The sequence below is a fragment of the Littorina saxatilis genome, linkage group LG11, assembly GCF_037325665.1.
Source record: "Littorina saxatilis isolate snail1 linkage group LG11, US_GU_Lsax_2.0, whole genome shotgun sequence".
Lineage (NCBI taxonomy): Eukaryota > Metazoa > Mollusca > Gastropoda > Littorinimorpha > Littorinidae > Littorina > Littorina saxatilis.
This window is the reverse complement of record NC_090255.1, coordinates 5,650,353-5,663,959: the sequence shown is the minus strand read 5'-3', so window position 1 is coordinate 5,663,959 and position 13,607 is coordinate 5,650,353. Positions and strand designations below refer to the sequence as shown.

General features: G+C 40.5%; 1 protein-coding gene and 1 non-coding gene across 4 annotated transcripts in view; both read right to left on the bottom strand.

Moving 5' to 3' along the window:
• Window positions 1-10,691, bottom strand: part of LOC138979621 (gastrula zinc finger protein XlCGF58.1-like) — a 57,972-nt gene extending 47,281 nt beyond the window's left edge. For 2 of the 3 annotated variants that reach the window (XM_070352340.1, XM_070352342.1), the window contains exons 1-2: window positions 10,557-10,691; window positions 3,738-3,917 (exon numbers count right to left, since the gene is read on the bottom strand). In XM_070352340.1, the coding sequence (XP_070208441.1) occupies window positions 3,738-3,837 (100 nt within the window). In that variant the 5' untranslated portion in view covers window positions 3,838-3,917; window positions 10,557-10,691. Of the gene's footprint in view, window positions 1-3,737; window positions 3,918-10,545 lie in introns of all 3 variants that reach the window. The other variant, XM_070352341.1, reaches the window with a different exon arrangement.
• Window positions 10,692-13,186: 2,495 nt separating this feature from the next.
• On the bottom strand, window positions 13,187-13,406 carry LOC138980935 (small nucleolar RNA U3). Its single transcript, XR_011460502.1, has one exon. It is a non-coding gene; the product is annotated as a small nucleolar RNA U3 (small nucleolar RNA).
• Between the last annotated feature and the right edge of the window lie 201 nt (window positions 13,407-13,607).

Sequence of the window (13,607 nt, the reverse complement as noted above, 5' to 3'; positions counted from 1 at the left end):
CTTTAGCATGTTGGAGGATATTTGTTTGCATGGTTGTTAGTCTTGTCATAAATACATTTCGGCCTTAGCTATAAATGAGTTAATATAAAGCGAAAGCAACCTGCAAGTGAGCCGTTTGAGAAGGGCTTAAGCAAACAAGTCATTCTCAAACGGCTTATCGCTATTCAGTTGGCGTTCTATTCCATTCGATCTACATTTCCGAGAACAATAGACAACAGAAGCTGAAGGAAAAAACCCACCCTCCATCCCCACTTTTTCATTAACCATTGAATTTTGGGTAAAAAATTTGTTTGATGAAAGAAGTCGAAAGTAGTATTTTACACATTTAGTAATCATTGAATTTTGGGTCAAAAAATGTGTTTGACGTACTTAGTTGTAAGCAGTATTTTACACATTTGTCAACAGATGCTAGAGATGTTAACGTTGTTGTACACATATCTGCCAAATATGCAGGGAATTTATGTTTATGAAGGCACGGTAGGCTATGTCTAGGAGTTTGCATATTTCACAATTTTTAAACTATTATTTGTTGCATTTCTTGTCACCTGGTACAGTTGGCGGGAGATAAGCATGGCAAAGGGGGACACTGCATTCTGCTGTATTTTGCTAGATTGTTACCGGACTTACCCAGGGTCCACAGGTGAGCCCAAGTGAACCACGGGATGTGGCAAGCATAACCACGGGATGGGATATCCCGTGGCCGGTTCTGGACCCTGCTCCCTCCAGATCTGAGGCCTGGGGCTGGTAGCAAAGCCCCGCAAAACAGCAGCATGGGTGCCGGAAAGCAAGCACATGGTAATGGTTTCACACCCCGACCATGCTGACTCAGGGGCAAATGAAGGTTTGCAGTGGATCTCAGACCCGTTGTTGCCAGTCAAACTGGGCCCAGCTTTTGGAGGGATGGAATTTCACAATAAAGCGGTTACCCTCCCTTAGTCATGCTTATCTTCCGCCAATCCGTGCCCATTTTATGCCAAAACCTTTACCTATGTTGATTTATCAGTCCAGTAAAAATGAACTTGACTGGTCATAAGGCTTGTGTTTCATTGATTATCTACCTTTAGCATGTTGGAGGATATTTGTGTTGCATGGTTGTTGTCTTGTCATAAAACAGTTTTGTGTCCGTTCGTACTGATTTTGACGGGAAAATGTGTCCGTTCGTACCACTTTCATCAAATTGTTTCCATTCGTACGCTTTTCATGACGTTTGTGATTTTTGGTGGAAATTGTGTGCGATTAGTATTTTAATACTCCTAATTCGACTTATGAATAACCCATAATTCATGTTGTTCATGCAACAACATGCGACTGTGGCTTTTCTGGTGCAATACCATCCCTGTTTAAAATCTTACTGAAGAGCAAACATTTAGATAAGTGTGTCTTCGTCCAGTTTCCTTACACAATGTCATTTCAAAGATCTGAACTTATGTAAAACCTGTTGAAAATATGTACTCTTTATTTCTTGAAATTTCAGATGTGCCACTCAGGAAAAAAGCAGGTGCTTCGTGCTAAAATCGTTATACACTTTTAAATGTATCTTACGAATAGCAATTTAACAAAACAAAACTAACACTTGTTTTAATGAGAGAATACAAAAGGTAGGGTTACCTGTTTGCATAACTTTTTGTTTGTTCGTTCGTTAGTTTGTTTGCTTATTTGTTTGTTCGTATATGCGTTTGTGTGAGTCAAAAACAAGTAGGCTTAAGTTGTCTTCCCAGATGGTTTTCTCCTGTTTTATTCAAAGAGTTTGAAGTCTGACTTTGCATGGGGTATGGTTCTACAGCAATTAGACAAGGATACCTCTCCTTTCAATTAATTCTATCCCGCCTCTTCTCTGTCTGTCTCTGTCTGTCTCTGTCTGTCTGTCTGTCTGTCTCTTTCTCTTTTTACATTTAGTCAAGTTTTGACTAAATGTTTTAACATAGAGGGGGAATCGAGACGAGGGTCGTGGTGTATGTGTGTGTGTGTGTGTGTGTGTGTGTGTGTGTGTACGTGTGTGTACGTGTGTGTGTGTGTGTGTGTGTGTGTGTAGAGCGATTCAGACCAAACTACTGGACCGATCTTTATGAAATTTTACATGAGAGTTCCTTGGAATAATATCCCCGGACGTTTTTTTTCTTTTTTTCGATAAATACCTTTGATGACGTCATTTTGTAAAAGTTGAGGCGGCACTGTCACACCCTCATTTTTCAATCAAATTGATTGAAATTTTGACTAAGCAATCCTCGACGAAGGCCGGACTTCGGTATTGCATTTCAGCTTGGTGGCTTAAAAATTAATTAACGTCTCGATTCCCCCTCTATGTTAAAACATTTAGTCAAGTTTTGAGTCAAACAATGACCGTACTCCGCCGCTCGTACAAAAGGCAGTAAAATTGACGAGCCTGTTAAGCGCGGTAGTGGTTGCGCTGTGCTGCATAGCACGCAGATTTCCTATTTGTTGATCCAAACTTGATCCTAATCAGGCTTATGCAACATATTAAGACCTTCAACATTAAATATTTGAGAAAATCAGGTCATACAAACAAAAGAGTCTTAAAATGGAGGTAAAGTTACAGAAGTTATGAACTAAACATCTGAATAAGCAAAGTCTTAAAAGGGAGGAAGACAGCCTTGAATCTTCACATCAAGAGCATGTATCAAGTAATCAATATTGAACGTACAACGGGGATGCACAAATCTCAATAAATGTAACTCTCCAACCAGGCGAGCAACTTCAAAAAAGTCACTAGCCCGCCAGAAATGGTGCTGGCCCGGTGCATTCCACACAGAAAATTTAGGATTGTCGCCGTCACATTATCTCCCCATCGAACTCCCACCACTCCCCCTCCCACCCCCCCCCCCCCTCCCCGCCGGTTATCAGTATTTACTCTCCAGTGTTCTAGGAGTGATTGATCTCTTTTCTCTTTCTGCCTCTGTTTATTTTCCTCCTTTCTCTGTACCGGTCTTCTTTCTTTCTTTCTTTATTTGGTGTTTAACGTCGTTTTCAACCATGAAGGTTATATCGCGACGAGGGAAAGGGGGGAGATGGGATAGGGGAAAGGAGGGGGAGATGAGATAGAGCCACTTGTTAAGTGTTTCTTGTTCACAAAAGCACTAATCAAAAAATTGCTCCAGGGTCTTGCAACGTAGTACAATATATGACCTTACTGGGAGAATGCAAGTTTCCAGTTCAAAGGACTAAACATTTCTTACATACTGCTTGACTAAAAATCTTTACAAACATTGACTATATTCTATACAAGAACCACTTAACAAGGGTAAAAGGATCCGTTAGTCGCCTCATACGACATGCGGGGTGCAGAGAAATAAGGATGTGGAAAAGAAGACTTTTGGCAAGTGAAATAAAGGTGATGGATCCAGTCAGGTAGAAATAAGACAACAAGAAAAGAATTGGAAAACTGCAGGGAATAGTAGGGAGAGTTTTCTTGGAAGGAAATATAGGTGAAAGGACTGGTAAGGCAGAAATAAGACAAAAGAAGAGAAGAAACAGAACCGTTAGTCGCCTCTTACGACATGCTGGGTAGCATCGGGTAAATTCTTTCTAGTCCCAACCAATATGGGACTCCCCCTAACCCGCGGGGGGTTACCGGTCTTCAAGAAACTTGAAAGTACAACCGAAGAGTCATGCAAGCTACCAGACGGTTTCAACTAGCCCAGCGTTTTACTTGCCCCTGGCGATCGGGCGGATGATTTTGCCATCCCTTTACAAGATCACTCTCCGCACAACACACTTACTGCTTGGCATCCTGTCCATCCCATCAGAGGCTGCAGACGGCTCTTCAACAATTTCATACTCGATCTTCACCACAACAGTAGACGGCCGCTTCCTCTTCATCCTGATATGTCAGGTCGTCTTCCCCTGGTAGAGTTGTCTTACCCTGGTGAGTTGTCCTCCCCTGGCAGAGTTGTTGTTACCTGGTAGACACATTCACATAAGATATCTATTCAAGTCACACTAACAAATTGTCAAGAATTTATTACTGCACTGTCACAGCTCTATAGTAACAGCCCTGCTGAAACAGCATTACTGCCGTATATATATATAGGGTATGTAGCTAAATCCACGTAAAACTTGGGTTTCATGTGCGTGTGTGCGAGCTTCTTTTTACCTGCGCTATGTCTAGAGTTTAACTAGTCAGTCTGCCTGTTGTACCAGGTTCTGTTGGGGTAACATCGCTGGATGTATAATACACAGGCTCAACTAGACAAGACCCTTGGACCAAGGACCTGGGTGAGCAAACGGTTTTATTGTTGAACATAAAGGTAATTCTTTTGTGTATGCCATCGTTTAAAAGACCGCTTTACATTTTTGTAACTGTTCATCATTGTTTGGTATCTTAGAAGATGTTCTGGGTTTTGTTGATATCATACTTGTGTCATCGGCAGTCTACTTACGTATGTCCGTGTAAGAATGGAAATAGCTTATCAATTGAGTTATTCGATATTGTATTTGTTTCAATTAACAAATTAATTATGTATATTATGTGATATTTGTATTTGATATTGATATTGTTTGCTTACATTCATTTCACTGAAGAAGGGCGTGGCCCGAAAGTCTTTGGAACTTGGTGTTTACTGTGTTTTTTTCTAATTAACGATATTGTATTTGTGGGAGCATAGCCTTTTTAGTCTCCTAGTTTTATTTTAGGGTCTGGAGGTGATGAAATAACCCGGAGGGTTTTGCTGCCACCACGAGGGAGACCGGTGCTAGCATGTAGCCAGACGGCCGTGGGGGGACCGCGCCCCCTAGAGTGCACTTGTTTGGTCAAGTCTTGGTATCATTTTATTCTACATAGTTTCTTTGGCAGTGTAGCCGATGGTGATCTGCTGCGTGGGGCATATTTGAGACCCGACTTTGTATTTATCATTATTGTGTATTTGTCATCGACAAGCGATTAGAGGATTCTTTCAAGTTCAACATATTCAGGACATCATCTTTGGACTACATTGTTTGTGTGTAGGTGCGAATCCTCGAAGAATTATTAGTCAATGTGGATTGTAATGTATGTGAATATTTGATATGTAAACATTAGGTTGATTGTGTGTATTCCCGTAATGTGTATCTTAATTATGGATGAATATACTTATCCCGGCGAAGCTAGAGGTATCCCACAAACGCTATACTGTAATCAACTTGAGAAACTTTCATACCGATAATACATGTTAAAGGATTCTTTGTGCCCGGCTAGGGGCTACAGTTGAAGATGGAAGTTCACCAAAAAATTGGGACCATACTAACAAAAATACGGTGGGTGCAATAGGCGCCCCCATTTTTTAAGCAAACGCCACCCAAGGCTGCTTTGGACGGGTAGAAATTCCGTAGTTTCCAAGTCTATAGATAAAGCTCGCGTAAGAAGATTACATCACGGTCGAAAGTCTTTGACGTCAATTAATGCATCATGACGTCATGCCTCCCTGTAGTCTTTTTTTCTCACGCGGTGTGTGTGTGTGTGTTCATTTTGTGCACGTGTTTGTGTTACTGTTTGTGTTACTGTTTGTGTTACTGTTTGTGTTACTGTTTGTGTGCGTGTGCATGAGTCTGTACTCATGTGTGTGTGTGTGTGAGTGTAAGAAAGAGAGAGAGAGAGAGAGAGAGAGAGAGAGAGAGAGAGAGAGAGAGAGAGAGAGAGAGAGAGAGAGAGTGTGTGTGTAAATGTGTGTGTGCATGAGTTTGTGTGTATATTTGTGTGTGTATGAGTATGTATATGTGTTTGTTTGTAAAGGTGTGTGTGTCCGTCTGTCTATGTGCGTATTTGTTTGTTTGTTTGCTTAACACCCAGCCGACCACGAAGGGCCATATCAGGGCGGTGCTGCTTTGACATATAACGTGCGCCACACACAAGACAGAAGTCGCAGCACAGGCTTCATGTCTCACCCAGTCACATTATTCTGACACCGGACCAACCAGTCCCAGCACTAACCCCATAATGCCAGACGCCAGGCAGAGCAGCCACTGGATTGCCAATTTTAAAGTCTTAGGTATGACCCGGCCAGGGTTCGAACCCACGACCTCCCGATCACGGTGCGGACGCCTTACCACTAGGCCAACCGTGCCGGTTTTAAACCTATATAATTTATAAATGAAAAGCATCTGTTCAAACTTTAGTTCACTCTGTAGCTTCAAAGGTATATAAGTTGGCTTGCTATGCTTTCAAGATCAGGTTCTGCAAAATTGGAGGCTCAAATTGCAGTGGATTCATAGCTGAGCCTGTGCCAAAATGTGATCCTTGAAATGGGACATTCACATGCAAAATTCAGAATGCAAACAGAGCTTTGCAAATTTAATATAATCATGTTGACTGTTTTAGGATTCTGTTTTTGACAGTTAAAAGATAACTGGTAGCATACCTTTTTGATAATGCCAGGACAAAGCTTGATATTTATGTGTGTCAACTGTAACGCAGGACACAGTACTATGCTTAATATTTTGTTCTTAAAAAATGTTAAATGGCTCAAAATCACATTTTTATACATACATGTACATGCATTGTAAGCTAAGGATATATTGCTATTGCACACATAGCTGAGACTGCTGTGACTAAAAAAAGGACGTAACCACTGTGTCTTCCGTTACGATTGACACATAACAAGTCAACATTTTCTTCTCACAAACGCAAAAATAGTTTCAGAGCAAAAGTTTAAGAAGCTATGTTGTATTTATGGCATTGTAAATGTTTTGGTATCCAAACTTAGTTGGATTTCTATTCTAATTACTAAGATACTCATATTTGTGTGTCACCGACGTAACGAGACATGACATTTTTTCAAAGCATATTGTTCACTTATTTTTTAAAAAAAATGTAATTTTGGACAAAATTAGTAATAAGTAACTCATACTTATTGTTTGAATACAAAATGAGCCAGGAGAAACATACACAGGATGAGTTTTCAAATTTTGTGTGTCAACTGTAAAATGTCCCGGAAGACATTAAAAATGTCCCAAACAATGAATAACTGCTGTGACAAGACATCAGATCAAGACACATTGAAATCTTTCTCAATTATCATTAAGAATACCAACCACAGGAACTGTGCAAAAGGGGAAGCAAGACACATGCTGCTTTGGGTGATTTTTAGACTTTTGTGTGTCAATCGTAACGGCCTGCTGAAGACACAGTATGTCAATCGTAACGGTTCTGTAAAGAGGACACAGTACAAATATTTTATTTTGTATTTGTTTGTTTATTTGTTGCTTAACGTCCAGCCGACTACGCAGAGCCATATCAGGACGAGGAAGGGGGGGATGAAGGGGGCCACTTGTCAAGCGATTCCTGTTTACAAATGCACTAACCCATTACTTGTGTCCCAGCAGGCTTTAGTAAAACTAAATTAATACCTACTGGAAGATTACCAGTTTCCAGTATGTTAAAATAGGCTTAACCTATCTACTGCTGGACTTACATCAGAACACTAACAGATTAAACTATACATGAATCGCGAGACAAGCGGCAAGAGAAGAGATTTTTGGAAAAAATACAGGTGAATGAGCAAGAAGGCAGAAAAAAGAAAAGAATTCATGAAGAAAAAGAGAGCATGACAGGAAAGAGGAACCAAAAATCTACCTAACAGCAAACTAGAAAGCTCCTGCGGTTCCAAAAACAGGAGGGGCTTTTAATTTCATAACCGCAGTGCCCCACTGCGGGAATTTTATTTTGTAGCCTAAAATAACTACATATGCCCTTCAACTAAGTTTTGCTCAGGCAGGTGTGAATAAAAGCTATCATTTTAAACTGTAATTCAAAAGAGAGGAAACAAATTGTGAATTTTATAAGGAAATGGTCAATCGTAACAAAAAGACACAGTAATTATAAAATATTTGAAATTTCAAAAATAAGAGTTACATAGAAATGACATCTGAGTTTTTCTTTTGTCATGAGGCTTCAATGTAAAGGCTCTTTTCTTGATGTTAATGCACCGAAAGCTATCAAATATATAATTAAATAAGAAGAGCAAACGCTCGATCGAGTCACTTTCGCAGTTCTGAATATTATATGAGAGATGGACAGGAAGAAATTGCTATTCACAACACAATGAGTCACGTTCACATAAAATTTGAGCCCGGTCACTTTTATAGTTTCCGAGAAAAGCCCAACGTTAAGTTGTGTGTTGCCGAACAGAAAAGGCTAGTTATCTCCCTTGTTTTTCTGATAACGTTCGTAAAAGGCTACAGATGTAAATACTTTGATGTAAAGAATAATCCTACAAAGTTTCAATCACATCCGATGAACTTTGTCAAAGATATAAAATGTCTAATTTTTCCTTTGACGCTGACCTGTGACCTTGAAAAAGGTCAAAGGTCAACGAAACCATCGTTAAAGTGTAGAGGTCATTGGAGGTCACGACTAAACAAAATATGAGCCCGATCGCTTTGATAGTTTCCGAAAAAAGTCCAACGTTAAGGTGGTGTCTATGGACGGCCGGCCGGCCGGACAGACTAACACTGACCGATTACATAGAGTCACTTTTTCTCAAGTGACTCAATAAGAAAATTGCAGTCTTAAATTTGAGAAATTTAGGACATGAACCGTTACAGTTGACACGCCACTTTTAAAACTCACATTTTTCATAAATATTCAAACATGTTTTGGGTGCAAACTCATTGGAGCAAATCCTCATTATACACTCATAGAAATACAATCAAGAAATTTAATTTCCAATGAGCATACATGCTCTTACAAAACAATGAAGTAGCTATGTGTCAAATGTCCCACTTTGAAAGTGTTGGATTTTGTCATTTTGGGGCATTCTAATAACCTTTTCAAGACCTTCCAATTGATAAAAACTGATTAAATTATCTGTACTATCTCTCTGAGGGGTTTACTTTAAGAAGGAGTGGTGCTCTTAGTAACTTGGTGCTTTCATAAAGAGAAATTATTCTTGAAAGGTAGGTATCTTCTTGCTGACCACGTTTTGGCACAGGCTCATTTACTCTTGGCAAGCGATTCACAGAGCGCGGCGCGCTGTGCAGCGCGGCGATTCACAGAGCGCGGCGCGTTGTGCAGCGCAGCGATTCCCAGAGCGCGGCTATTGCTCTCACCAGCGCAGATTGTTGACGCACTTTATTTTTGTACATGCATGATTATCAGCAACATTTTACACTCTTTCTTTGGACACTCAAAAGCAACTTCAGGGCTACAAGACTACAAAATTGCACTTTCTGCAGACTGAATATACGCGTTCAAATCAACCGGAAAAAAAACCCAATGAAAAAGCGATCTGCGCATGCGCGAATTCCAAAATGGCTGCTGAAGTGTTAACTGGTGTGACACCGATTAACAGTTCCGCGGCACTGTACTCGGATAATTGTTTAAAAACGTCATCCCAGTTTAAAAACTCAGCTCCTTTCCATATATAGTAGAAGCTTTCTTTCTTTCTTTATTTGGTGTTTAACGTCGTTTTCAACCATTCAAGGTTATATCGCGACGGAGGGAAGGGGGGGAGATGGGATAGAGCCACTTGTTAATTGTTTCCCGTTCACAAAAGCACCAATAAAAAAATTGCTCCAGGGGCCCGCAACGTAGCACAATATATGACCTTACTGGGAGAATGCAAGTTTCCAGTACAAAGGACTTAACATCTCTTACATACTGCTTGACCAAAATCTTTACAAACATTGACTATATTCTATACAAGAAACACCTAACAAGGGTAAAAGGAGAAACAGAATCCGTTAGTCGCCTCCAACGACATGCTGGGGAGCATCGGGTAAATTCTTCCCCCTAACCCGCGGGGGGAATATAGTAGAAGCCATTGCAATGACATGTAGTGATATGACTGCCAAGTATTCAAGGCCGGTGTCACGAACTCGGAAAACTCTGCCTGAACAATCCTTCTCATTGCGGTCAATGCGCATGCGCTAACATGGGGAGATTAATCAGGTCGTGAACAACCTAACCCTAACCCTAATCCTAACCCTAACCCATGGTTCGATCGGTCAAAGGGTCGCATTTTGTAAGTCCAAGATTGGCGCAGGAGCATTGACCGCAATGGCGATTGTCCACGTTTTTATATCGGCGCAGCGATATATGGTGAATTCAGTTGAAAGAGTGAGAGAGAGAGAATGGAGCTCTGTTTTTCGTTTTATTGACAGTTTTATTTCTCAAATAGATCAGATAGATGTAGCTGTTGTAAACTTTGCCATTGTGAAGGAAATGTATTGGCAGAATACATCGCGCGTCGTGAATCGCAGCGCTCCTCGTAGCGCCGCGCGTTGTAAATCGCAATGCTGCACAACGCCCCGCGCGCTGTGAATCCACTTCGTTTACTCTTTCCCAACCCATCCAAACCTGACACTGTCACAGTCAGTGACAGTTATTTCCGAACAAACTTCAACATTACTGATAAATTACTGTTGTCGCGTTTTGGCACAGGCTCATTTACTCTTTTCCAACCCATCCAAACCTGACACTGTCACTGTCAGTGAGTTATTTCCGAACAAACTTCAACATTACTGATAAATTACTGTTGTCGCGTAACCCTCGTACGACCAGGTCACAGGTGGCTTTTTCATGGATTTTCTTGCTCGCACCACGTGCTGTATTACCTTACAGTTACCTTAAGAGTTTCATTCCATTAGTGATCTTCGTTTTGGCATTGCCTTTGTGGCACAATCATGTGTTCATTGTTCTGCAGAATCTTCACTTTGATGAAGGCGGCAGTCTGAAGAAAGAAGAAGAGGGTGAAAATGCAGCGTTTGTCCCGGAAACAAAATAGTAGTGACTTCCCCTTCCTGGAAATGTCTTTCTAGCGAAGTCCAAGGAAATATACGCCTTGGCGGTCAAACGAGTCAGCAAGACCGTGTCCTGTCGTTGGCTATGGAAACTTCACAAACTAAGATGTTAAAATGAAGGTAAATGGTGACTGACTTCATTTATTTTTTGTGTGGTCATAATTATATGGGTATGAAATAAAGAAAACAGGACATAAACAAGAAAAAATGTGTTTTTTTACGGCCTGCACTGCATGCGTGATTCCATGTTCAAGTCGGAGTAACACCATGGAATAATTATGCCCCCGATGGTTTAATGGTGAGGGCGATACAAAAACAACCCATTATGATCATCATCAATTTAATGGCTGCGCAGTAAACACTGAGTACAGACTTCCCCTTTGAGTTTTTCTGATGTTCTCAGTGTTCATAGGTGTAGTTCTAGATAACAAGCTAAGCTGGTTTAATCATGTTGATGCTGTTTTTAAGAAGACGCAGTCAAGATTGTTTTTCCTGCGCAAGCTGAGATCATTTCATGTGTGTAACAAGATGCTGTACATGTTTTATCAGAGTATGGTGTGCAGTGTGATGGTGTTTGCATCAGTGTGTTGGGGAGGGAATGCCACTGCAAGGGACACTGGCAGGCTGAACAGGCTGATAAAGAAAGCGAGTTCTACTTGTAGGCCAGAGCCTTGACACCCTTGAAGTCCTTGTTGAAAGAAGGCTTGCCAGTAAGTCCAGAGCTATTCTGTTCGACCTAGGGCATCCCCTCCACGACGCACTGATGGATCTCCGCATCACACGGAACGCTCGGTTTCTCATGCCTAGGTGTCGAACGGAGCGTTTTCGGCGTTCTTTTCTTCCTGCAGCTGTGAGATATTTTAACAGCAACCGAGCCATTGTCCTGGCCACAGACTATCAGTGATGCCTTTTAAATGTACCTCTTAGTGATATATTTAATATGATTTGATGACTGTTTGACCTTTGATCATAACTAGTGCTGTGATAATGAGCTTTAGCACTGTTGTGATGGTGTTGACACTATATTTTGCCCAATTGAGTCTAACTACCTGATGGCTAATCTACTGTGATACCTGTGATAACTGATGATGATTACTGTGATTGGTTTTATGTGTTTGGTTGGTCTCTTCTTTTGGTAGTGCAATAGCGTTAATTATGGATTGTTGTTATCATCATTTACATAAAAACTTATCTGTTAATCCAAACAATGATATAATTACTGTGATGTTCATAAACACTTTAACATGGAATGTATGTATGTATGTATGTATGTATGTATGTATGTATGTATGTATGTATGTATGTATGTATGTATGTAGGTATGTATGTAGGTATGTATGCATGTGTGTTGGTGTGTCGGTGTGTCAAGTGTGCAAGTAAAAAGGGTATTGTAGTTGTACATATATTACTTTAGATATTTTTTTGTTATCATGGGTTTTATGAATTTTCTTCTCTTATTCTTTTATAATTATTAATGAATGACCTATATGTGCTGATGACCAATTTAATTTCCTTTGTTGGATCAATAAAATGTTATGAGTTATGAGTTATAACCCCTGAACTGAATGTACTTTCATTTTAAGACCTTCGCCCGGCCTTTTTAAGACTTGTGTTTCAGATCTTGGGAAGTAAGTTTAATCAATCAATCAATATCCATCAATATGAGGCTTATATCGCGCGTATTCCGTGGGTGCAGTTCTAAGCGCAGGGATTTTTGTATGATTTTTTGTTTAAGGGGGCACAGTAAGCCTCCCGTAAACCATCACAGATACTGTCAGGCTTTTACACACAGTACAAACACCCTTTCATTTAAACACTCACCGCTTGAGAACATCTTATGTGCCCTTCGTAAAGAGCTTATTAAAGAATTTATTTTTGCGTGGTTTATCTTACCCCTGAGCCATCGTGAACCCGTGTGATCCAGTTTCCTTTTTTTCACAATGTAGTCGTCAGTTTGTGATTTCCAATGCGACTCGCTGTAAACTTATCTGCAAAAGCACGTCATTATGTACCTCTCAATCTAAACGCACCAAACGGCTGTGATTCACACGAAATCTTAAGCGATGGCTTTAGACTGTTGAGGACTGGCGATAGGCATTACCGTCGTCTGCTACGAGAACCACGACCTTGCGGGACCCTGCTTCCGGGCTTTTCCGCTTTTTTTAAACTTTCAAAACTTCGAATTGTGCTCTATGATCTTGTCTTGATGAAAAAAGAATTCTTTTATGATTTAAGAATGTTTGTGAAATAAGCTGTCAATTTATTATTTAGATTTTAAAAGTTAGGTCTAGGATTAAAAACAAGCTCTGAAAATTAAAAATATAAACATTTTGATAAAAATTAAGGGATGAAGTGGGAACAGTTATTGGGAAGGATTACACAGCAGATATATATCCCATAAGAGAGTAGGGAGGGGGATAGTCACAGTTTAAAAACAATGCTGATTGGAACTGTAACCGCTCAGAATGCCACCCCATCCTCCAACTCCCCACAGAAGGGAGGAGAGGAACGTTCATCAATGGCACAAGCCAACCGCTAGAGCCAGCAGTCAGCCATGCCCGCTTCGCGCTCAGAAGGGGAGGCTGCTTCTCGTCCTCGCGGGTTACGATCCTGTCAGTTTTACCTGACGTCTCGGCAGAACATACTTTTGAAGTGATCCCTAAAAGTATGATCTTAGTAAGAAAATGGGTTAACCGAGACCCCAGCTCAGGGACGTTTGACTCAGAAAATGGGATGTGCTAGATATATGTTAAATAATAGATGATAATTGTATTTTAACATCATATTACAGATTTGATTTCATTATAAGGAGATGTATTAGATGTCTGCTCACAATGTCGGTTATTTAAAATGACCCAAATTGACCTTATTTGGAC